We start from the raw sequence: 27,370 nt of genomic DNA, 5'->3' as shown, positions 1-27,370 counted from the left end.
TCACAACACGTCGATTTACACCTTTTGCCGTCTTTTTTTCTTCTTTTGCAGTCTTGATAGAATACATTTTTGCCCTAAGGCCAACAAATTCTTCTATGATTTCTCCATTCATCTCGTCTTTAAATTTACCAATTTTCTTTTTATTATCTTCACTATATAGCGGATGTGTTTTTGGATAGTCGGAGGTATCATACAGATGAAGATGTTCTTTCATATCTGCATAAAAATCCTCTGTTTCAATTTGATATAAAAGAGAATCCGTATCCGTAAAAAGGAGTTCAGCCCTCTCACCATATACATGCATAATATATTTGTAGTGGAATTCTAACATCAAAATCTTACTTAATTCCAGAATAATTAGGCCCACGTAAATTGGACGACAAAGTAAGATTGACGTAATCGTTCTTTCTACACCCACCAGCGCGTCGGAGAAGATTTTATAGTGACGATAGCTGGGATCTGCCACGACTTTGAGTGCCCTTCTCTCTGTGTTAACTAAGTCGATCTTCACTCGATTTCGCAAATTCTCCATCGTTTTACCGTACACCGAGTTGTTCATCAACTTGAAGAAGTCCTTTTCAAAAGAGTTGGCAGCATTCTTCCGCTTCTCTGTGTTGAACTCGATGTACGGTTTAAGCCATGCCTTCTGTTTAAATGACATCATTTTATGAACATTCTTCAATTTCAGACCAAGGGATAAATATAACTGCAAGTTCTTGTGATAAACGATGTAATGGGTTTTGTCTTGTAAATTTGGTACTAATTTTTCACAAGATGTAAATTTATTCCCAAGTTCTTCTAAGATGTTCTTTGCGGAAGGAGAGAGCATTTCTTCGACAATTTTCATCTTCTCGACGGCTAGTGGGTATAAATTGTGCTCATCGTGCAGCTCAGCCCCGTATTCAAGATCCACCTCTAAAATGTAGCCAACATCACTGTTTGATGGTATGGAAGCAATCCATGCTTCATCCACCTGGCTGGCATCAACCCATTTAAATTCACCATACGGCAAGGGTTGCGACATCGCCCACCCGTAAAGATTGTTGGCATCTAAATACATGATGTATTTGGATGGGGATGTCGGGTCGAAGTTTGGCATATACTTGTTATTGGCTTTTGCATGCCTTTTTGAAATGGTTGAAATGCCCCCGCGAATGCCACGTTCAACGAATAAATGCATATCGATATCCGTAAGCAATTCGAGGGGCTGGTCAGTCATCTTTAGACATGCTTGCCATGCCAGACCAGGGGCAGTGAATGTATGGCAGGGGTCAATTTTGTAATATGTCAAGCATATTTTCCTAAATTTCTGGAATACATCACTTAGCTGATATACATCAGACGCCACATATAAATCGTGATAGTCTCCCATACATTTGATATTGAATTCTTTCCATACTGTGCTGGCATGAATATATGCTTCATCACTAATTCCTTCCTCCATTAGTGAGCTGAAGAAAGCAGATTTTGGTGGGAGACTTTTTTCCTCAAATTTTTGAAATGAATTCATATATTCGTAAGGATAGACCCCTTTTTTTAATAGAAGGTGGACCTTGTTTTTCTGAATATTTTCATTAAGTAGATGAAAATCAGATGGGGGCAGATTTCCTACTAGTTTTTCCAACGAAGTTGATAGAAATTGCAAACTATCCAAAAATACCAAAGGCACTTGCTCCCCTCGTTTTTCTTCTCGACATGATATGGTGAAAGAGATGTACTTCTCCATGTTAGTGGGAATAACAGAATATTCATATCCCGGGAAATCCCCCAGCGTCTTCACAATATGATGGGCGTCATAATTCTTCAAATTATGGAAGATCACTGGGATCATCTTTCGCACGCGATATTTCAAGTTGCAGGCTCGATGTGCAGCACCGCGATATCTTCCCGTCAAGTGATCATGATCGCGTACTCTGTCACTTCCAAGTCGACCTCCACAAATATGGCATTGAGCTGCAGTTTTAAAATTCATCTCTTCTTGAGGGGAGAGCACCATCGGAATAATGTCATTTAGTTTCTCCGCAATTTCTTCACGTTCTTCAAGCAACTTCGTGACGAAGTGTGTGGCAGCATCCACTCCGCGATAAACAGCAATAGGCTTTGTCTGCCTCCCATCCGGACCGACGATGAGATACGCATACCCGCAGGCCTCATGCATAGCAACTTTCTCCGTGTAGGAGTGGGAAGGGGGTGGTTGAGCAGAATCAATTGGCACGATTAGCGACTCAAAATCAGCATAGATGCAATATGATACAGGATGTTGATAATGATCTTTGTCAAACTTCAAAATATTTTCCCCCTGCTTTGGAAGCCTCACTCGTTGCGGAGCCACATTCTTGCAGTACTGTAGATGATCTTGGAGTAGGGATTCAGCCGAGAAGCGATGCAAGCATCTGTAACAGTAGAAGCGCTTGCCATCGTGATCTGTTAGGTCTCCAAGCAGTCTGCTCATATTTTTTATAAGACAGTAATGCTGTCTTTCTTCACTTGCGATGAGAAGAAGGTTGGCAACATCACTGTCTTCACGCTCCGAAACATACAGGGGGAATATTTCATCGTTCTCACATCAAAAAACATTGATTCTCAAATTATTCATCTTCTCAATGGCTCCGATTTTGTTCACTGGAACTGGATATTCCACCCCCTCCATCTTGATGTCAGCTTCATGAGGGATATAGTGGGAAACGCGTTCAGGCTTCACACTTCGATGGAAATTCTTCTTATGTGCTAATAAGCACCACAGCAGGCATTTGGCATCGTCGTTTTGAATGTTCAGCACGGCTTTCTTGGCTTGAATTTTCTTTGAGAGGGGGATATAACTTTTCCCCGCAAGTGGAGCATATTTCGCCATCTGAACTTCCACTGAAAGGGTTTTGTCAAATATCCACCCCGAACCAAGCTGTAAAAAGGCTTCCACGCATTCTTCAACCTTGGCAATGGCCTTTTCAATGTGGTCAGGAATGGTATATTCCATCATTTCCACTTGCGTGATGCTTCCATGAAATGATGTTATGGTTTCCACTTCCCCGTTTATTGTAAGACGGGTGTATTGCGCCTTCAATACAATGCGCCATTTCAGGGCGCGCTTCTCCCTTATTTCTTCAACGACGAGGTCGTGGATTTGAGGTCTCAATTCGTTGCAGGATAATTTTACATCTCCTTCATTTTCTTCACTAGGCGTGAGAAATTCAGATGTGAAGACGCCTAAGGCCGCCGAACGTTTGGTTTTCCTCACGCGCTTGGCCGGGGTGGCTGCTTCATCTGTAACCTTGCGCTTTGATGGACCTGCGGTATGCGAAACTCTAATATGCTGTTTGAGATTTGATGTTTTTCTAAACATTTGATCACATTGTGTGCATTGCAAATGGGGCTGAGCGTGTGCTGTGCGAACATGAGCTCTTAAAGTGTCCTTTCGGGCAAATGTCTTGCCGCATTCTTCGCACGTTATAGGAGTCTGAGTAGGAGCAGGAGCATGAGTCATCTTGTGACGGGTTAAGTCCGAATTGCGAGAGAAACCTTTGCCACACTCCTCGCATGAAAACGGCTTTACAGCGAAATGTATCTTCAAATGCTGTTTCAAATTTTTCTTCAATGTGAATATCTTTCCACATGTTGAACACACCTATCAAAGAGACAAAAATCTCTTTTAGAATCGGGCTTTAAAAAAGCAAAGTTTTCCCTCAAAATCTATTCTTAAAGAAAGACTAACGATAGTCTCAACAAAAACCTATTCTTGACAGATATCGTTAAAGGAGACAAACGCAACTGTAAGAAAACCTATTCTCTTCGCTTATTTCCCATCAAATGTCTAACGAAAACCTATTCGCCGCTCTGAAAATCCTAATAAAATAATCGAACACATTTCATAATAAAAAACCCTATTGCGAATCTGAAAACACAAAAATACAATTTCTAATAAACCCCCGCGCGAGTCTGAAAACACATAAAAACCGAATTTTTTTTTTTTTTTTTTTTTTTTTTTTTCCAAAATCAAACTATCACGAATCTGAAAACACAATTTCTAATAAACCCAATCCCGAATCTGAAATTATTCACTCAAATAACACAATATACTATCACGAACCTGAAAACACATAAAAATACAATTTCTAATAAATCCCCGCGCGAGTCTGAAAACACATGAAATACAATTTCCCCCCTTCCAAAACATGTTATGTAATTCAACACTAAGTGCTTTCTTCCTTTCATTTTATCAGTGAAAAAGACCAGAGGAGAAATTTTACGCTTCATTGATCACCAAAGTAAACATTAGGGGAGTTAGTCACACTCTATGCGTCAAACGGAGAAACAGTAGGGGCCCAAACTTTCACTGTGTCGAAGGACGAATTTCTTCACCCTCGTCAGCTCATAGCAAAGAAAGGGGTGGAATGCTTTTGAAAAGAAAATCTTTCTAAGCAAGACAAAAGTGTTTTTCCTTAAGCGAAATCATAAGTTGCAATTTATTATTTTTTCTAAATCTTAATCCATTTTTCTCGCAAATATTTTCTAACTTACAAAATTTTTTTTTTCTCAAACTAACAAAATAATATTTTCATTAAGCAAAATTTTCTCAAAAACAATTTTCTTATCAATAATATTTTCAAACTTGTAACCAAGCCAATTTTTCTCTCAACTTACAAAAAGTAACCAATTAATTTTTCAAAACGTAAAATTTTTTTTTCTTTTGCAAAATAATTTTTAAACTAACTAATTTTTTTTTTTCTCAAACGAATAAAATAATTCTTCATTAAGCGAAACTTTCTCAAACAAAAATTGTTTTTCACTATGTGAAATAATTTTTCTAACATAATTTTTTAAGGCATACAAAATATTCTAACATGTAAAGTTTTTTCTCTGACTTTGAAAAAAAAAAAGTAAACAAATACATTCCCAACTTTTCTCTCATCAATTTCTCAAACTAGTAAACAAAATACATTTTTTTTTTCCCCAACCTGAAAACACATAAATACATTTTCCCATTGTTTTTCACTATGTGAAATAATTTTTCTAACATAATTTTTTAAAGCATACAAAATATTCTAACATGTAAAGTTTTTTCTCTGACTTTGAAAAAAAAAAAAAAAGTAAACAAATACATTCCCAACTTTTCTCTCATCAATTTCTCAAACTAGTAAACAAAATACATTTTTTTCCCCAACCTGAAAACACATAAATACATTTTCCCAATCCAAAATGTTTTAAACACATGATACTATGTTTCAGACACTATAATGCAAGTTACGGTAAACTAAAAGTGACAGTATTTTTTTTTTTCTTTTCTATTAAACAGCACTTATAAATTCTTTTTTTTTAACTTGTAAAAAGATTTTTACTTATGATAAGATTTTTACTTATAACAATCAAAAAGATTTTAATCTGTTACGAAATTTTTTTTTTTTCTATTTCACAATCAAAAAATATTTTTACTTGTAATGACCAATTAAAAGCAGTTAATGTCTGAAATGTAATATCATCGAAATGCAAAATAGACTTACATGAGCAGACTTCGGTTCAGAGGAGACATCAGGAGCGGGCATTGCAGTTTGAGCAACAGGAGCTAGTGCGATACTGGGTCGTGGGACTCCGCTGGATCCAGCCTGTTTTCAAAATAATAAAAATAATAAATACATATTCAACAAAAATACGGTTACATATATGATGACAATAATTAATATGAATTAATACTTACAATTGGTGCAAATCCAGGAGGAGGCATAACAACAGCGGGCTCCAACATGGATGTGGGGACATTTGCCATAATCGCGTCCCATTCCGCTTCATCAACTCCAAAGTCTATGAACTGCAAAAAGAATACATTGGTTATTGGACAATAAATGAAGAACAATTAAAAATGAATTATAAAACTAAATTAAATTAATTAGTTAAGAAAGTAAAGTTAAATTGAATTAAGAATTGTAAATCAATTACTAAGTTAAAGTGAATTAAAGTTAAAATAAATTGCAAAGTTAAAATTAATTACAAATTAAATACAAAATTAAACTTACGTTAGATGCAGAAGAGGAGGTGGTGTTTCCCTTGTTGAATTCCATTAGTGCTATGAATAATTGGTATGATAGTCAATACTTAAAATAAAAAAGCCTAAAAACAGCTTAAACTCCAAAGAAAGGAACGAAAAAGCACAAGGCAAGAGCCAAAGCTAAAGATGAGAACGTCTGGTTATGGCGAAGCAAAACGCAGAAGTGACCAATTTTCGAAATTTTGTTAAGAGTGTGGAAGAAGTGACGTCAATTTAATTAGCCAATGAACTTAAATTCATTAATCAAGACTGTGTGACATTGCTGAATCCCAACCAATAAAGGATCTTTAAAGTGACATCATTGATTCTGACCAATTAAAATTAGTTCACGTTTCTCATACGTCACGACAAATCTTTAGCCCTCTGATCGTCCCGAGGTTATGATTCATTCAAATCTCGTGATTTTGAAGTTCTTATCTTCCTCCCCTTTGACCACTTGTGGTTTTCGAACCACGAGAGTTCCATGATTCACTTATAAGATGAGATCAAAAGACAAACGACGTTGTTGTGGTGAATGCTAAGAGTCACTGTTAGAAAAACGTTTCATAGTAAAGGTTTTAATGACAAATGTTTATTCACAGATAAATTGATGTCATGAAAACTTTAAACAGTAAGATAAAACAAAGATAGACGTTGTGGTCATGAGAAAATGATTACACTATTTAATCAAAAGGGCTACAAGTCCAATGTCCTTACTCTACTACTAAGTATAAAGTGTTTTCGCCAGCCTTTGTAAATCTCACAAGCTTCTCAGTTCTTTTTTTTTTTTGTGCTGAATATACGTTTGCAGAAGTTGAGACGCTATGGAATCAAATTGCCCTCTGATGGTAAGCGACATCCCTGACCATATGTTTCATCTTGGAGGTTTAACGTTTACTCTTGTGAATAATTATAAAGACCATACCCGAGTGCACATACGCAAATTTATGCGCGAAAATCCTCACAGTAGAAAACTTCTTGCTACATCGCAAGGTGTTAGTATTAGTGCCAAAGTTTGGCATTACTTCATGCTGGATCTAGAGAGTATCCTGAACGAGCCGGATGAATCCATGAAGGTATTCTGCAAAGACTTATGTGTTTGGAAAAACGAATCCAATGGCCCCATAATGCTACAGAGGATGTTCACGAAGAAAGATGGAAGTCTCCAATTTGTCCCTGAGTGTGTTACCCTTGAACCTCTCCAAGTTTCGGAGTTGTTGAAATATGCTTCGGACGTTAGTTACCTGTTACAGAAATCCCTGCTATCTTACCAGCTGGCAAAACATGCCTCTAAATTGTTAGAAAACTCTCCCCCGGCTTCCTTCTCCCATACAGTCTTGATGGAGACACTATTGCGGTGTCTTCACGAGGAAATATCTCGCAACATCAGAAAACTTTCTGCTGAGAAATGTGACGGCTGCCGCTTCATGATGGGGAACCAGCTAGCTTGTTCGTGTTTAAACTCTGGTTTTGAAACCTTGTTTAGGGACAATGGACTTTTGGCCTATTACTTAATAGACTGGATAAACTTCTCCAAAGTGTTTGTAGATGCATGTAAAAATATCCCTTACTTTGTGAACATTGATGCCAGTTTTTTTGAAAAAATTACTCGAAATAATGTTTTCAACGATTTTACAAGATATGATCCGTGCTTATCGTGATGAATTTAAACCGAAAAAAGTGATTAACGAACATAGTAAAATTCATAAGCGTATGTTGAGCAGTATGCATGATTGTCTGAACGAAAACTATCGCTGTGCGAGATGTAAAATATTGTATCAATCGCAATCGAAACATGAGTGTATGTCGCAAAACTTTCATTCGAAATATCTATGCAGCGAAAATTATATTTTTCTAACTGTTAATTTAAATGAACTTGCAAGTAAAATTTCACAATCGGTTTGGATATATGATAGTATGATACAAGAAATTGATTTTAAATATTTTAAAAGTCTAAACACCTATCTGTAAGTACTTTCATTATTATTAGTAATGTGTATGTTAAAATTAATGTATTTGGTTCAATTTCTCTGTTTTTATTTGTATGTATTTTCAACTATGACAATTTATTTTATACATTTTGTTTTTTAAATAATAGTTTGAGAAAAAATATTATATGAATAAAATTATTTAAAGACTTAGAAGAAACGCTAGAATGAAATCATTTGAGAAAATGTTTTCCTTCCATTGTGTGTATGTGTGAAAGAGAGAGAGAGAGAGAGAAGTTCTTATCTTCCTCCCCTTTGACCACTTGTGGTTTTCGAAAGAGAATTCAATGAAGAAAATTTTCTATTTCTTTCTTTATCTGCCAAAACAAGATGGTTCGAATTCATTGAAGTGCAAACACCTCTGCAGATAAGGGGGTAGGATTTTTCAACGAGAATGGAGATGAGTTTGTTCTCTTATGACTGTGTAAGCGCGATTCACTGATTGGCAAAACCCCTCCTCCCATTATCTAAAGGATATGAATCAGTTCGCAAGGTTGAAATTTAGCCCTGCGCTCTGCAAGAGAAGATTGTACGTTTAAGTGTATGAGAAGACAAGGTGTTGTAAAATTTTTTATATAATGGATCAATTAAAGCATCGATTCGTTGGTTGAAGCGTTAACACTCCACACTTATGAAAGTATTGATTTGATTATAACAAATTCTTTGGAGATGTTTATTTCGGAATTTTGATGTGTTCGCGATGAACGTATTTCGAAAATTACGCAAAATATGTTTGCTCTTTCGAAGAATGCTGTGGAATATGCTTAGAACGAGACGATGGTACATATATTGAGCTGGAAATTTGAATTAATTAAATGAATAGTGTTAAATTAAATGAAACTCTTGAAAAAAAAAAAAAATCTTTATCGTGAAAAAATTAGTGTCAAAATGTGAACTGATTGAAAATAGTTAAAGACTAAAAATGTAAGAAAATAGTTAAAGATTGGAAATGTCAAAAAATAAACTAAGTATAAAAAAAAAATCGTGAAAAATGAATAAAAGATCTTAAACATAACCAAAAGACCTTAAAAATAATCGAAGACCTTAATGATAAAAGAATAATAATAATAATCAAACTCTGAAATGTATGAAAATAAACTGATTCGTAAAAAAAATAATCAAAAACCATAAAATCGCGAAAAATATTTTCAAAGTTCCTATTTTATTCGGCAAATTCTTTGGTAACTTATTCGTATTCTAAATTAGGTGAATTGTTATGCATCGGCAGACTAATTAAAAAAAAAAAAAAAGTTGATGGGGTGTATTGATTTAATACACCGGGTTGGTTTTGGTGGGACCATCAACTTAAAACTAAAATTTATTTTTATGAAACTTCACTAATTAAAGTTCCAACTCAAGGAAAATTCGACTAAGTCCAGTATCTTTGTAAATAAAAAAAAAAATATATATTGCCATCCTAAAAGTAGTAACTTTTTGGATGATATGTCAAAAAGTAACACATGTAGCTATACAAACAACTGTGACATATTGCCATTCCCTAAAAACAAAACTTCGACCATCAACTTAAAACAAAAAAAATTAATTTTGCGAAAAATAGCTCCATAACCTTTCACGAGCGAAATCGCGGGTAGGCGAAAACGCGTTGCGACATTTTGCCATTCCCTAAAAACGAAGATTTAAAAAAAAAAAAAAAAATTTCCAAGTCCAAAAAATCACGGAAAATCTTCAAAGTCTCAATAGATGGCGCCATGTGCATTTACCTCATGTGAAAATTATATTGAGATGATAATTAACGTGCTTACACTCAGGTCTTAGTAGCTTGGTCAGTTTGCGCGTGTCTAAATCTGACAGCTACTAAGACCTTTTGGAGATCGTGTGTTCGATTCCCAACTTCAACACTCTGTAAAAATAAAAATAATTAAATTCGCAGAAATATTCAAAGTCCGGAAATATCTCAATAGATGGCGCCACCGACGTTAAACATAGCATAAGTTAAAACATAGCAACAAGTGTTGCCAACCGAAAACTAAAAACTCTGGTTGTCATGACAACAAGTGTTGCCATTCCAAAACCGAAACTCAAACAAGTGTTGCCATCCAAAAAGTAAAAACTTTGTGGATACCATGACAACAAGTTCAAAATATTCTAAGTCCGAAAACGCGGGAAAAATATCTAAAACGCGGGAAAAACCCTCGTCACCTTCTACGGGTTCTCGCGGCGGCCCCGGTCGTGGGGAGGGTCAACCCCAAGGTCAACCCCAAGGTCGGAGGGGGAGTGGGAGGCGCAATCGGGGAGATGGACGGCGCAGCTGGCTGCGGGCTGCGCCGGCTGTCGCAGAACTGTCCTTTTTCCCCTACTCATACCTTTTTTACTTCATCTTGTCACTATTTTGTCCCAATGTATCTGTCTTTTAATTTCCATAATAAAAATTATAGTTAGCTTGCACGCAAGTAAAATACAGAATGGCCAATATCCCGTCGGACACTATCGGAAAGATTTCCATGTGCATTCAATTTTCCCATTTATTTACTGGTTTAAAAGCAAAAGGAGATGGTGCACTAAAGCAATCTACATGAACCCATTGAGTCTTGAACAAGTCATGAAGTTTTTATTGACTCCTTTTTTTATTACACCTGCATTTCTCTTTTGTTCGAGTTTTTTTCACACGGCCATCATCCATACCCAATGTCCACAGTTCTTGTCTTATCTCATCTTATTGATTCTACAAGAACTTGCAGAAACGTGGAGAACGCACTTTTAGCGGCCTGGATCACAAAGGCTGGCATCACTCTCCGAGGAGTCCTAATTTACTCCTGTCACCGGAGTAACTTAACCATGCGTGGAACCCAATTGACAAAGACAGATCTCCTGCGTAGTACCGCCGACAACCCCGGAGGCGTCGGTAGTACACTTGGAGAAAGAAGGAAGGAAAGAAAAGTAGTTCGTTAAAATTTTATTTGTTAGAATTTGTAAAAGATAACTTTTTTCAACTTTAGGATTACTCTGGAGATCTGCTGCGTACTGGCAGACCACCCTGCTCGCAGACTCCGCAATGTGAGGAGGGGGAGGAGGAAAACCACTAAGATGCCCAAGGCCCGAGAAACCAAAGAATCTTTTTAAAAATAAATCGAACAGCTAAACACCTGCAGGATCTGATTACTGAATAGGCCAACTAGGCCGTGGCCTAGGACCCCCGATATTTAGGGGCCCTCAAATGGCTTAAACTACTTTGGTTTGCCGCTGAAATTATTTTAGCCAATGGATAGAGTGTGACTACAGGGCCCCTCAAAAATTTTTTGCCTACGACCCCTCGATATCTTAATCGGGCCCCTAATACCTTTGCTGAAATTTTAAAAGTTGAAAATATGTTTTAGCAAATCTTTGAAGGAAAAACGAAACTCAACGCATATTAACCCAGGAGCAGTTAAACTGTGCAACTGTGACGTTTAAACACATTTTTAAGTAGACAAAAAATATATGTACGGAAAGCATGAAAAATCCAAAGTTTTAAAATCTCTACCCAACTAGGGGGTCAAGGCGCAGACTGCGCCATTGAAAGTTTTAGGGGGGTAGTTTTGAGGGGTATGTTTTACTTTTCTGTAGGGGCTCTATCTTTGGGGGGGGGAGGGTCTTCGTGATATTTAGGGAGGAGCGCCCTTGCTCTTGGGGGGTTGGGCACCGCTTAATCTCTTAATGATAGTCTCATCAGTTCTAAAAGGATGAAAACAAAAGTTTAAAGTGATGTTAATGTTTTGTATATCCACTTATATAAAAGGCACACAACACCTCTAATCATCCCGGTTAGTAAAGGAATAAAATGAAATTCAAAAAACGGATTTAAAGCATTCAAAAATTAACTGAAAATGCCGTGAAAACTGGTCGAAGTATATTCCCAAAAAAATGTTTTGACCAGTTCAGGTAAACAAAAATTCTATGAATTTCGGTTCATCACAGACCCAAATCTTAAATGCCATCAACATCAACATAAATGAAATAAAATTAATTAATGAGACAAAAACGAATTCAAAGAAAACCCTCAAATCGAAAAAACATGCCTCAAACTTATAAGAAATACAGAACGAAAGCTAAATCATTTACCAAATCAATATGAATTCCATACAATGTGAATACTTTTTTTTTTCAAAACCAAGATTTACAGAGGAGAACAGTTATCATTAGAATACTGTTAAGTCCTGGGAAATTCTTGTTTATTTGCTTATATAACTTAAAATTGAAATGGGCAATTGGGCATCCAAAAAATCAGGATTTAAAGTCCCACATAACTACTCAAAACCTAAAAATAATAATAAACTTGTAAAAATATTTAAACATATGAATTCAAAATGTAAGTAGAAATATTGAAGCATATAAAAACAAACAGCAATAACTCTTTTAATTTCGTTTGAGCGGGGGGGGGGGGGCAATTCAGTGGGCGGTTAGGGGCCCTGAAGATTTTTAGCAGGGAGGCCGAACATTTCTGTTGGGGCCCGTAGACGATTCCTAAGTTGCCTATTTGGTAACCCGGCACTGTTTACGGGACAAATTCAGAGAATTTAAAGCCCTAGGGGCCCCTAACCTAAAATTAATGTTTGCCCCGGGGCCCTACCAGGCTTTAATTAGGCCCAGTGTGCTATTTGTATAAAACTAGAAAGACTGATCAAAAGCATCCCGGACAGGGCCTGATTAAAGATATAGGAAGGTTCTAAGCAAAGATTTTTTGAAGCCGCTATGCAGTCAAATCTTACTTTTAGTCATTAGCTAAAACAACTTTACCCATTGGGGGGCCCCTAAAAAGCAAGGGCCCTAGACAACAGTCTAGTTGGTCCATTCAGTAATCATGCCCTGATCCTGGCAAAACGTATAAGGAAACAGATTGAAATAGTTACAAGGAAATCAAAGAATTGTAAAATCATTTTTTGCTACATTTTTTTTTTTTTGCTTTATTTGGGGGCCCTTACTAGCTTGGGGGCCCTCGGCGATCGCCGACTAGCCGACCTGGCCAGTCCGGGCCTGGGCAAAGTGAAATACAGTAGAATATCTTTATGACGCCGACCTATATAACGCAATTCTCTATAAACCGCACAACTTTTCAGAAGTAAACAATAGGTTTTGAAGTTTAAAAAATCCCTCCATTTTGCTTTGCAAAAATAAAAATTGTTAGGCAAATTAAATTTTGAAACAGTTTTTCATCTTTCCATTTTAATTCAATTTTAAATGAAAATTAGTATTTACAGTAAAGACAAAACACCAGATAGCTCTTGAAAATGCAGCTGTTATGCAAGCCATGAAGCTAGCAGAAGTGCGGGATAATTCACTTTCTTTTACTTGTGAAACACCTTTATTTGTGAATGATTAATTGTAATCTTAGTGCTTTAATATTCATTGCAGATAAAGATCATTTTGAAGTGCTAATATATAGCTATATTCTGAACGTTAGTTTCAATATTTGTGAAATAATCTATATAACGCAAAAACCTGTACAACGCAAAAGCTCTGGTCCCAAGGTGTGCATTAACGATCTTCTACTGTAGTTCATTTCGTTCATTTATTTAGTTATTTATAAAATCACTTACTTATTTATTTACTAATTAATTAGTTTAATTTCCTTTAATAATTCACTTATTTATTCATTCTTTTATTTATTTTCCTACTCAATCCATATTTTACTCACCATTTGATTAATTTTCATGAATTAATCAAGTTATTTATTCATTTATTGTTTCATTATCTACACTGTTAAAAAAATTTCCTGAAAATAACGGATAAAGTACCGGCAGCAAAGTTGCCGTAAATATTAAGTTTCCGTTAAATTAATTTCCGTGACTTAACAGAAGTTTCATTTCTCCGTTTAGTTCTGTTCTTCCATTTATAAATTTTCCGTAATTTAATGAAAATTCCATTTCTCTTCTTTCCGTTGATCTATTTTTCCGTTTTTAAACTTTCTGTGTCTTTACAGAACTTTCGGTTCTTGATTTTTCGTTGCGCTATTTTTTTGTTTCTCATTTTCACATATTTTACTGAAATTTCATTCTCGTTTTTCTATCCTATGTTTAAAATGATATATAATAGAAAAATAGTTTAACTATTCAAAAACTAGTATTTTTTAAAATTTGTATTTATTACTAAAATATATTTTAAGTGAAATTTTTGCTTGATAACTTACCTTTCAACATCTTTCTCGAAATTCGCACCTTCAGATGAATAAAAATAATCGAAAAGTACCAACAAGGAAATTAGTGGATTTGAATATAACACCAATTTTTGATGCTGATACTGTTCGATATTTTCTTCCACATCTCCTCGTACATATTCTGGCGTGGCATGGAAAAGCATACATGAAAAATAGAATATTTTTATTTGCAGAATGAGTCAAATAAAATACCATTAAAAACCGGTTGACTTTATCATGGAATAATATACCTGATGGAGAGTACCGCATACCAATTTACTGTGTTTAAAAACAGAATCATTGACATACACGTGAAGAATTTTTTGCTCAAATGATGTATACCCCCCCCCCCCCCCCGGTGACCGGTGATTTCCGCATTTTTCACTCATTGGAATAGCAACATAGATTTTTAGTGCATAAGCATTATACTTAAACATATCAATCAGTTCGTTTTACCCGAAATGTTTTTACAAGAAACTTGCAATAATCTCAAATAAGTTGTTGGATGAGATCCTAAGGAAATAAATTAAATAATTTATATTTTTAATTATAAATGAAATCCCGAGAGGAGTAATGAATGTTTCCAGATTTCTAAGTAGTCAAGAAAACTTATTCTTGTCAAAATTGTATTTTCAAAGATTAACAATCTGCTATGCCTTTTCGCAAAAAATATAACAGCAAGAAATATTTTTATGTAGAGATTCAAAATGTTTACTTTCAATCTGTCAAAAAAAAAAAAATAAATAAAAAATAAAAAAATAAAAAAAAAAAAAAAAACTGAGTGATTTCTTTCTGGCTTGCTCGCACACTACGATAATCTCCGGTTGATACCAAATGTTGGCATTTAACGTTTTAATGATTTTCAAGAATACAACGCGTTAGAGCAAAAACAGTAACTTTATAATAGTTCTATAAATTCTAAATCAGCTACCATCGGAATTCTATCAAATGCATATTAACAAGAAAAATACATTTGTATTTTAACATGTACAAAGATATTCAACAGTACTTACATGTGACCAGCGGTGCTAAATTTAAGTGTCTCCATTGCATCTGGATACAAGTAATCCAATAGCCTTTATTTTAAATAGATAACACGGGATCCTAAAACTATTCTCACCTCTAGAACACACAATATGACTAACGAATAGAATTGTTCGAATTATTGAGCAAAATAATACACCGCAATAATATTCTAATACTGACTTAGTAAAACCCATATCAAATCATCAGGGCGATCAAAACACATCTGCCAGTCTAAAAATGGCGCGAACATTTTTCCACACCTACAAAGCTCAAAGGCTTATAAACAATTTCGACATAACGAGTATATTACTCTCCAGACATGAAATAGCAAGCTATCTATTTTGTCTACAGCATCCGAGTTGTTACTCTAAATATGCTTTTAATTAGCAAAATGTAACAGTGCGATTAATAAGCACTATCAATAAGGGATGTTTATCATGACTTGAAGACTAATCAAAGCAAAGTACAGCATAGCGGCAACCCTAGAAATGGAAAAATTCTGTTTTCGTCGGGATGTTTACGTTGTTGTAAGGAAAAAATACGTTTTGAAGCATTACGGAAATATTCTGTTAAAATCAGTCAGAAAACTACTTGAACTTTCAGGTTTTTTTAACAGTGTATTCATGAATTTTTTCATTCATTCATTCCATCAAAAATATTTGTAATAATCAAATAGAAAATATTTCATTAGGAAACTATTTTACTTTCACTTTGCCCCGTGAATTTTTAAAGTGAAAAATCTCACTTTTTTTTATGCACAAATTTTCTGCCAAGAATAAAAAATCTTTTTGCGCAAACATTGTGCTATCTTTATGCATTGTCATTTTCAAAACATATTTACGATTTGTTCATTTTGAAAAAAATAAAGTTTTTTTTAACTATTTCACTTTGCCGCACATTCCCCTACTTGTGCCTTATTTGGGCGGATTCATTTCCACTTAACTAATTCAGTTTAACTCACTCATTAATACATTCGAGAAGTTTCAAATACGCTCCTAACTTGAGACACTATTCTAAGCTTAATTGAGTGAATATTGAGTAAATAAATTGAATAATTGTATTGACATAAAAGTACAGTTTTAAAAAAATGACTATTCTTTTGACAATAAATATTTTACCGTTACAGGATAGAAAATTTGTCATTGGTTAAAAAAAATTAAAAAAATCGGTATCTATCTATGAGCAAAAGACGTTTTGCCAAAATGTTATTAGTTCTATTAATGAAAATAAGTCTGAAAGTACAGATGACACCAATTTATTTGTTGTGAATTTCACGTTTTATGAAGAAATGAATGTGAAATGAGAAACATAGAAAGCTAAGAATCAGCTCCATGAGGAACTATTTGAACTAAGAAATACTTTTAGGTTTCCGAATGTTGAGGGAACGCGGAAAAATTATTCAAAACAGTTAAGAAAACTGAGGAGACAATATTTTCAGGAACAAGTTTGCATTCTGAAATCTTTGAAAGTTTAAAAGACCGAATTATTTCTAGCTAATGTTATTTTTTTCTTTATTTAGTTGTAAAATAAACATCTTTAAAATGATAATTGGTGTCCCAAGCATAATCTTTTGCTTCATAAAATTAAAAAAAAAACGAATCAAAATATTTATTGTCCCAAGTTCTTGACTGCATTTGTTTTACCAAACGCAATACCGTTGCAATTGCCACTAGATTATTTTTGACGCCTTTACAAGCGTATTTCACCACGGCCTTCTAGTCTAGAAGGCAATGGTTTCACGCAATGAAAATCGGAAATCCGTTTCAAAAATTTAGTGAAGCGACTTCCACGCTTTTGAAGTCAAAATGTCAAACACTTGAGTCGCTGAAAATAAAAATAGTGCACTTCTCTTCTTCCCTGCCATCTGCCATTGTACCGTTAGAATTTTTTTAAAGTAATTGATCACTATTATGACCCCCCCCCCCCCTTCATTGTTTTCATACATATCTCTCCTCCAAACTAGACATATCTCTGGTTATTACGAATGAGAAATGAATTAATTCTTAAGTACAGCTTAATCACTCTTTAATAAAAAAATATTTTTTTCCGAGTTTAAGACGATATCTAGCAATTATAATATTAGTGTTTCTGATTAATATTTCTTTTTCTATTATTTCCGCCCAACCTAGTCATTACGGGATTTAAATCCAGATCTAAAATTTAAATTTCTTAATTATTGTAAATCCAGATTTGTTTCAAAGTATTTTCATGGCATTTAAATGGTGGGTAATTAACATTCACGTTTTTTATTTCTTCTTGATTAAAGTAAGTACTGATAGGGCGCAAAATTTTTCGATTATCCACAACTAGCATGTAAAATAAATCGAGTCTTGCATTGTGGATGGAATTAGCTCATGAAGATTGATTAATTGGTTTCTGCTGAACTGCAATGTTACGGTAAATTCGTAAACTAAAATAAATGCATCAAGTAGTTCTATGGGTAAAATACGTAAGTAACAAATAAAGTAATGAATTTAATAAATTCTCTGTTCAGAAGAACTGGGTACCCACGAACCTACAACTTTAAGGTTTAAATAATTGCTCGCTGAAGTTAGATTTAAGGAATATGTTTCACGATACCGGTTTAATTTTTAAATTGTTTATTTGACAGTTTAAGTTAGCCTTGCAATTTTAATTGTATAATGAATAATTTATATACTAGTTGATGTTTATATGCTGCTTGAATATTTTTATTCATAATCAGTGTGAAATATAGGAAGATATTTGTCTATTTATGTACATGTTTACATTTGAATGTCTATCAAGTTGCATCTTTTATGATTTAATATGTTTTGTATTTATTGATACACAACATTGTTAGATGAATATGAGTTAATCATGAAATAAAGCAAGTTTAGCTTATTTAAATGTTTCTTACTTCTTATTTAAAGAGCTTTCGAATCTTTAATAGTTATTATTGAAATTAGAAATGTATCTGGCTTTCATTTTTTCAGTTTTCAGTTTTAAGAGTAAGCTTTTTTTTTTTTTTGAGGGGGGGGGGGAATATTTTTCTCATAGTATTATGATAAAACTGTATGGTAAAGCCAAAAAGAAAAAAACATGTAAACAAGTTGAAGACTCAAAGTTCAAAGAATCATTCAAATAAATTTTATTCTGTTATGCATAGTACCGGTTTTCAGCGAAGTCGAATTGTTTACCATTTGAATGCAACCAATATTTTAAATACATAGTACTATCAACTAATGATTTTCGGAAATTTTAATCATTTTAACTCTAATTTAATAATCGAAAAACTTCTCAATCCTTTTGCAAATAAATTGAATCAATACAAAAGTGAATTTGTTTTGCTTTCAATAGGTGGCAATAACGGCGCCTCTGAAAAATATGAAAAAACGTATTAATTATTGATTAAAAATTTAAATTTAATGCTCTTTTGGTCCACAAAATTCGCATAAAAATAATCTACGTAACTCATGCCTTGTGGCGCATTAACGATATAATCAATAGTGAAACATCATTTTTTTAAAAGTTCATAATTGGGACGAACATTTTTTAAACCTTAACTATTCACTATTAGTTTAGACTACAAAAACCAACCAGTAAACGCTTCACAAATGTTTTTCACGGAATATAGTATTTATGAATAAATCAATTGAAAGTAGTATTCCATAAAAATCTTGATTTTCTCCTAGGTTTTTTTCCCTTCGACGTGCCGCTATTGTCGCCTGTGAGTGATGTGATATCGAGATCTCTTTGCATGCTCTTTTCCTTGCGTTGTGAGAAAAACTCGGCAACTGACGCGCCTTTTTAAAATTGCGCTAGCAAGTTATTTTTAAAGCTCTAAGGATATTTGCCAGAGAAGAGCCACGGGGGTTGAAAGCCCTTCACACTCTCATCTCCCCCCTCCTTTATTCTCCCGTGTTCCAATTTTGCAGACACTTTTCGACCCGCGCCGAAACAAGCCGCGTTCGAACAAAACGTTATTAAGCGGCTGACCGAAAATGAGGATTTAGAGAATAATCATCAGCGTTGTGATGAGCGATGTCGGGATGTCTCCTCCCTGCATAAAAGTTCTTTGCATTCCCGCCATGCGTTTTTCTGAAAGTGCACACAGCAACGGAAAAGACGAGTTAAGTTGCTCTGGCGCCAATCGCATCTACACCATGCCAGACACTTGGTTTTAAAGTGGACGCATCTCGGTATCGTTCCGATGCTCTACGTGCTCTATATTTGGAAGATATTTCGAGTCTTTAAGAATGTCTTCTTCTCTGGATGAATCTTTTGTAAACGTCTGTTTGTCCCTTATGAATTTCCTTTTAGAATAAATGCCAGCGGAATAGTTTGCTTTTTGGTTTATGATGAAAACCCGCCCTAATATGGACACTAGCATTAATTCTGATGGTGGGCAACAATCCACAAGTACAACTGGTGTCTCTAGAAGCAAGCAGGATGGCGAGGATACCGACGACGACGATGATGATCGTGATGAACCTGTCACTGTCACGACTTCTGTTGCCGATTCTTGTTCTGCTTCGCATGAATTCGAGTGGTTGAGTCCTGGGTCTCAAGGAATTCCATGTCATCATGTTGGTAAGCAAATTGAAACAACAGCGTTTGCCGAAGCTTCAGAACAACAACAGTCTGTGCTATTGGAAGAGCCAAATATTGCTTCTTGTCAAGTGTCCCCAGCTCGCTCAAGTCATCATCGACATTACAAACCTCCAGCTTGGCCTCGCAGATCTGCTGATATTAATGATCATATGAGACTGTCGCCTAGCCCTTGTCATGAGTTACATGGTTGTCGACGATATCCAAGCCCAATGCGTTCTTCCTGGTGTTGCCCATCTCCACCCCCTCACACTTTGTGTCTCCATCACCATGGCGGCAGTATTTTATCTGGACTTGAATTGGTTCCTTACAATAGAGAATGTTTCAGCTCTGAAGTATCATTTTGGCCTTATCAGAATTGTTCTTGTTTACCTCCTACTGGTTTGTCAAACAACCGTTACCAAGAATCTCATAGTTGGTGTCGCAATCCTTCACCTCATCATGAGGTCCTCAGACGAGAGTCTTCCTCGCCCTGTGCAATGCACAGGCCTTGTCAAGCTCCTGGAGGGTCTCGTAGGTCTCGATCTACAAGCTCACGTAAAAGAGATAGTTCACCGTCTGCTCTTTCTCCGAGATATTCTCCTGTTCCTAGTGAGCAGTTGTCCACTGCTAGAAATTCAGGCCATGAACAATGGCAGGTTAGTTAGAAATCGTCTGAAAACTAATGTTTTCGTTCGTAACTTCAGTTATTTTACGTTATAGTGAATGGTAGGCGCAAGTTTTCGTAGTTGATATGGATCAAAAATGCTTTTACAATGTGACTTCAGTACATTTTATCCCTCTCATATGTTTTTATCATAATCAAAATGTGTGTGTGGAAAGCTTGTTCGTAATTTTAAGTTTTTAAACGTCTGTTTAGTCTAGATACGTGCAATGAATATATTAGTATCTAATTTTGCAATTTTCAATGTAATTTATATTCACATTCAAGGAACATGTTTCTTACAGCGAGTGACTTGACCGACTAATTTTTTAAGTGAAGTGAAATTTCTTTGAGACAAAATCACATTTTCTAGTAAATGGGTCTGTTTGAATATGTATGTATTTTTTTCTCTCAATTTTACTATACTATGTATTGGAGACATTTATAGATTAGCGATACTGTAGAAAAATGTAATCCGAAAAAGTCGACATAATGTTAGCCGGAAAATGGTTGAGTGGGAAAATGCTGGGTTATCGGGAATGGGCGCGCAGGTTTTTCGCGCGGGCTTTTTTTTTTTTTTTTTATCATGCCAGAATGTAGCCGCATGCGTTATATAAAATATTATCAATCGGATTAAGTATGCATTAAAGCATTGATCATATGTTGATTTGTATTTGATGTTAGTTTTTCTGTATATCAAGATGAAAAATTCTCGAGAATCTTCCAAATTTTTGCTTTTTAAAATCAGTAGTGCCCTTATCACTCATAATACGGAATACCCCTCCCCCCAGAACAAGATCCCCCAAAATGCGATCAAAATTCCCTCTCCCCCCTCTGAAAATTTCAATGGTACAGTTCGCGCCGTGAACCCATCCCCCTTCGCGCGCACCTCTGCTAAAATACGAGTTTGAGTGTTATACTCTACACATGATGAAATTTCTTACAAGGAGAAAGAAGATTTTGAATTTTTAAAGGTCATAAAATGTTTGAATCACTATTTTTTCACTTTTAATTGCAGCTTTGAGTTGAGTAAAAGACCAAAATTCGCTATGTATATTTAAATTATCCTTTTGCAATAAAAAAACGAGAAAAATGGGTATAAACTTAGACATCGGAAAGTGGCAAGAGAAATAAATGATAAGTGGAGGTGATATGAGTTAAATAAACTGCTTAGCTATTAATATAACTCTTGCTCCACTATCGTACCTACCAATGTGGTTTGCTTTTAATTAGGGATTGCAATGCCTGACCAAAAATTCAATACCGGTATTCGGTATTTTTAAAACGTGGTACCGGAATACCGGTGTCTGAAAATTTTCAAAAAATGCTTAAAAACACATTGTTTCGTTGCCACATTTCTTAATTTTGTACAAAAATTGTATTATTATGAAAACGTATTGTGAACAAATATAAAATGAAGGAGCAGATGTCATAATATAAAATCAATACTGGTATAAAACATAATGCATCTATTGAATTGTCTCTAAGCCTGGAACTCATTTTAGTGCTCAACTTTCCTACAGTTGAAACTACTTTTTCTGTATTCACGCAGGTCGGTGGTACTGTTAACAATGCGTGATACACCTCCTCTAATTTAATTGCTTAAAAGTATTTTATCTTCGAAAAAATTTGGTCTGTTGCATGTCATTTTTAGATAAAACCTTTTGTGTGTGTGTGTGTTTCGTTCGTATTGTTTGTATTTCTATTACTTTTTTAATTTAAAGCTAGTTGAAATTTCTTTCCTGAGAGACTTTTCCAATATTAATGTCTTTTTCTCTTGAACAAGAGGGGTTTGTGTTTACTTTTTATTAGCTCTTTGGTTTGAAATTTACGATGAACTTGACGAAATTTGATCTTGTTGGTTTCTCTTATTCGTTTAGCTCTCTTTTCAAAATTCTTTGCAATCATAATTATGTAAATATCTGAGAATATCTTTGAATTCGTGGAACATATTTATGCTTTTCCTCTATGCAAATTTTCAAGGCAATATATAATTTCTAAATATTATCTTGCCAAGTATGAAGCCAAATAGCGAGACGGCACAACATACCAATACTGGTGCCAACAAATTGCCATTTGTAATGCTAACAAGAAACAGTTTTTGTCAAAATTTAATATAGTTGAGACAAATATTTAAGAAAAAAAACATAAAGCTTTCCTGTAATTTATGGTTTGAATGAATTGTTCATCGACAAAGGGGGGGGGGGCATTCAAAATTACACTCGAAATTAACTTTTCCAAAAGGGAAAATGAGCGATCATTGGAACGGAAAAAATAAATACATGGTGCGCAAAATACTTTTGTTTAATGGATATTCTATTAGTTCATGCTTTTGAAGCTAAATCATTACATCAATAGATTGATTTCGGTTCTGTATCCTGAGAAAATAAATGTACATTTAAAATATAAGTAGATATTTGATAAGTTAAATTAAAAATTCTTGAATTAAAACTATTATTTTCAGCTAATACCGAAAATACCGGTATTTTCCTCAGCAAATACCGTTATTACGAAAGTGCAAAATTGCTCGAAATACCGGTATTCGGTATACCGGTATTGCAATCCCTACTTTAGAAAATCAGAAATCCTTTTTCTCTGAATTATAGCATGTCGTTACGGGATGTAAGTAAAAATCTATACTTATTCAAATTCATTTTCATTTTAGATACCTGTACATTCTGATGATATTAGCAACATACAGAAAGTTCAAACTTTAGAAAGTGAGAAGAAAAATTTAATTTTACAGGTAAAGTATTTTGGATGGTTTTATTTAGTTTTTCAACTTTTGAAAACTATTTTTCAATTACGTTTTGTTGTAAAAACAGGCCAGTGTCTTAGCCGATCAAGTAGAAGCTCAGGCTGATAAGATTAACGAGCTTGAAAGGATAGTGCAGCTGAAGAAGGAAGAGTTTATTCGGATGGAACAGAATTTGCATCAGGTAGTTAAGAAGTGTTTTCTATGTCAAAGTTTATTTTCCAGTGAATAATTTTATTAGCAGTTGTTTTATAAATTGTGTGTATTTATTTTCTGTTTCTGATGTTACATTTGCAATTTCGGAATGCTAGCTTCCTTGTGTAATCATGATGCAACCGGCAGCTTTTTCTTGTCGGGGAATTATGTGTTGTACTTCAAAATTTAATTTTATGTGAAGTTTATTTATTTATTCATCGAGTTACTGCATAGAAATGCTACTTACTGATACAGAGTAGTATGTTATAATATAAAAATCTTTATTCGAACTGTTGACATAGCCACATGAAATTTCGTTAATTTATTTCTGAACGATTAAAGTACTTCTCTTGAAGTGCAATAATGGCAGTTAATTGCTCAATGCGGATAATCTTATTTTTGTTTAAATTTATTGCTCTTTATTGACAGTGAATGAAGCGTTAGTCCGCTGGTTGACTGCTGCTGTGTAATTGATTATATTTTTTATTGATTATAGATTTATTTGCCTAGAAGTGTGATAGAAAATACATAAAATATTAATCCAATTATTTAAGAAGATGAATTTAATTACTGTAGTTATTTCTAGCAAAGGAAGAATTCTGAAAAAAAAAAAGATTTTTGACAACGATTTTTCGTACAAGGGGTGACCACTCAGATAATGTAGTAAATGAACTATTAACGGTCAAACTTTAAAGTTGCCCGATAAACTAAACATTCATAATGGAGGCCGGGGGGGGGGGGGGGTGCCGTGCTTTCAATGCATGCGACAAATTGCCGACTCGCTGTTCCTTTTTTTTTTTGCAAATCGGAGAATATTTTCCGAGTCCACTGAAAAGAGACTTTGCTCAGATTTTTATACTTGTTTTCCACACTATTTAACAATGTAGTCCGATCTAATTAGACCAAAAAATAGGACTGAGGTTACAAAAATTCGCACCCATTTGAAAATGTGTATTGTTTAAAACACAGTCATAAATGAAATCTAAAAAGTCCTATCGATCCGACCCGAGGAAAAAAATTTACTCGGGGTCAAAGTTACAAAAATGGGTTTTTCGCGATTTTCAGCGAAACCGTAAGTTTTATCATAAAAATTAGCCCAGACAAAAATTGTAGATCTCATAATTATCTATAAAAAATGTCTCAATATTTTTTTCTTAAGAACCACCATTTTTGAGTTTTAATGATTCAAAAAGTTGAAAGAGTTGTAATCGTCCTAATATGCACACGCTTCCTCGCCACCTTTGAGGTTGTTTACCCAGCGTGTTATAAAAATAACGCCTTATAGGTACACAACGTGGTTTCCCCGGTAGGCCTATTCCACTGATCTGCTGTGTGATTCTGTTTAATTTGAAGCTATTGACTAATTAAATATACTGGCAAGGGTTGAAAATGATAAAAGTGGTGTAAATTAAAAAAATATATCGAGAGAAAGAAATTTATCGATCTGGTTCGTAATTTTCTAATACTTCTGCTTCTCCTTATTCCTCCTCTTCTTCTCTTATTCTTCTTCTTCATCCTGGGTGCAAGTAAATTGCCTTAATAATGACACATCGCATGTCTCCTCGTTAGAATCGATTCCTCAATTGTTGGTGATTCAACATTGGAGCACGACCGGTCTTGACAATTAGTGCATGCTATCGAACAAAACAGCCCAACTTTTTTGCGGCCACATTTAGGTGTGTTGAACAATCCTACCAATTTTTTTAACCTGATGTCTAAATTGACCGGACTTAAATTTTAATATCTCAAGTACTTCGTTCAGCGCTTTGATAAGTTTTTTTTTTTTTTGATTAATTGTAACTTTGATAAATTGTTTTAATTTTACTCTACAGAAACGCCTGAAGGGGAAAAGAAATACATTTTTAAAATAAGTGATGGTTGGAATTAATAAGACTTTTTTTTTTTTTTATTCAGTTGATCACTGCAGTAGTAACTCTTTACTTCTTTTCTTAGAGCAATTTTGGTAAAACAATTTGAGCTTTTTTTTGCGGGGGGGGGGGGGGAGTATGTTAAATTATTTGTGCATTTTAATTTCATTATAATTAAATTGTAATAAAAGCTAATACTTTTTTTCAGAAATAAATGCTCCCCCCCCCTTTTTATGATCATTATTCTGATATGGATTATTATTTGCGATTGTGCACGGATAACGCTTGAATCTTAGGTAGAATTTTTTATGCTTTTTTTTAATTGTATTTTCTTCCGACTACAGGGGAATTATACTTTCAGGGATGAGATTTTTTCCGACTTTTGCCTTAATTCCGGTTTTTTCTGTTGGCTTTTAAAACTTTTTTTTTTTTTTTTTTTTTTTTTTGCCTCTTTCAGGCTTTATTTTTCTCAAAAATCAGAAAAAAATGGCGATTTTTTTATATTTTCGGTCCCCGATTTCTTATTCTTTATTTTTTCCCCTCTAATCTTCATCCTCCGCGATGCCTGCAAAAAACGTATGTTTTGGAATCATGCCAACGACGTGACGTCAAACACGTGCTGCGCCGATAGTTGCATGACTCGCTTGAGGTTTCAATCTTTTTGCATCCTGCAAGTATTTCAATTATTTTTTATGTGGGGGTGTTTTTTAACTACATGCTACCTTATATCTGCTTATTTTATTCATCATTTCAATAATATTTTTATTTCTTTAATTTATTTTAGAAGAAATGCAAAAGTCAATCAAAAAATGAGGCTTAGTACCCACAGTCTCGAATTTTATTGAAATTTGGCATGGTTACTTTTTTTTGTGTATTTAAGAAAGTTTAAAAAAAAATATTTATAGTGAATGTCAAATGGTTTAGGCTTTACAGCTTGTTAAAAGTTTTGAGATTTCATGATTAAATGAGGCAGCTGCAAGTTGTTCTTTTGATTCCGATATCGTATTAGGAAGTTTTAAAAACAAATTTTGGGTTGCAATGCAAGGAAAAAAGATGATAAATCATTTATATCTATACATATTTATTTATTTTTCTATTCTTACTATGAAAAGTATGTTCTACCTTATAAAGAAATTTTAGATTTTTCTCTGTTGTAAATATTTACTCTACAAACCAGACCTAATTTTAAAATTTATGTTCTCACTCGTTTAACACTATAAACTCAAATGTTTTTTACGAAAAAAATGTATATTTCTCTAAAAAATAATAAAAGTTGACATTATTATGTAATGCAGCCAAGATTAACCTCTGGCTCCTGCAACCCTTTGTTCAAGGACTCAGGGGTTAAAAATTGTTACCTCTTTTTCAAAATTTAGATTTATTTAGGAATAAACACTCTTGCAAAAAATGGTACAATGCAGCAAATTGTACAAAATTATTACTTATACTTAATTAAATATGTATTACCTTCAGAACTGGTCAATTAGCCATTTTTTATTAAATTTTTGAATATCGTGGCTTCCAGGTTCTATTTTGATGCAATTTTGGATATCATCCCATTCACAATTTTTTTTTGGATATCATCCCTTTTACAAAATGTTTTTGGATTTCCTCCTTTTTGCTCTCTGACCACTCTCATCCCTGTATTTTGTTTTATTGTGATGGGCACTTTTCGGGACAATTGCCGTTTTTGTCAACTTTAATAATTGGAGTTTGATTTTTAGGAAAAGTAATTTTTTTTAAAACAACTCTGAACATAGTTGCTTTAAAATTAATGCACATAATTACATAAAAACTTGAAAATGAAGAAAAGTAAATCATCATTCAAAGAACTAAGCAACCTATTCTTTAATTCTGAAAAGTTGACATTATAAATTTGAAAAAAAAAAGAAGTTGAAAAGTATCTTTCAATCTCATTTTCATTAAAATTCATCGGCTACCGATTAATCGGTAATCGGCCGATTATCTTCTGCTGAAAAATTGGTAATCAACGAATTTGCTTATCGGTGCATCCATAATATTAGTATTATGGAGTATGTAATCCTTTAAAAAGCAATATGATTTTACTATTTGTGTCATTTTTTTTTTAAACTGGACAAAGTAAATGGGAGCCTGATAGTTGACACCTTCATTTTTCCTGAAACTTTCAGGATATTTTACTAATATGGTGATAAGAAAAA

General features: G+C 34.2%; 1 protein-coding gene across 7 annotated transcripts in view; it reads left to right on the top strand.

Annotated features, from left to right (window-relative positions):
• LOC129219382 (liprin-beta-1-like) overlaps positions 1–27,370 on the top strand; it is a 147,100-nt gene that overhangs the window by 58,486 nt on the left and 61,244 nt on the right. For 3 of the 7 annotated variants that reach the window (XM_054853767.1, XM_054853766.1, XM_054853764.1), the window contains 2 exons: positions 23,038–23,118; positions 23,198–23,311. In XM_054853767.1, the coding sequence (XP_054709742.1) occupies positions 23,038–23,118; positions 23,198–23,311 (195 nt within the window). Of the gene's footprint in view, positions 1–19,054; positions 20,368–23,037; positions 23,119–23,197; positions 23,312–27,370 lie in introns of those variants that run through there. The other 4 variants (XM_054853765.1, XM_054853762.1, XM_054853763.1 and 1 more) reach the window with 2 other exon arrangements.

The sequence above is a fragment of the Uloborus diversus genome, chromosome 3 (assembly GCF_026930045.1).
Source record: "Uloborus diversus isolate 005 chromosome 3, Udiv.v.3.1, whole genome shotgun sequence".
Classification (NCBI taxonomy): Eukaryota; Metazoa; Arthropoda; class Arachnida; order Araneae; family Uloboridae; genus Uloborus; species Uloborus diversus.
This window is presented reverse-complemented; position numbering and strand designations above follow the sequence as displayed.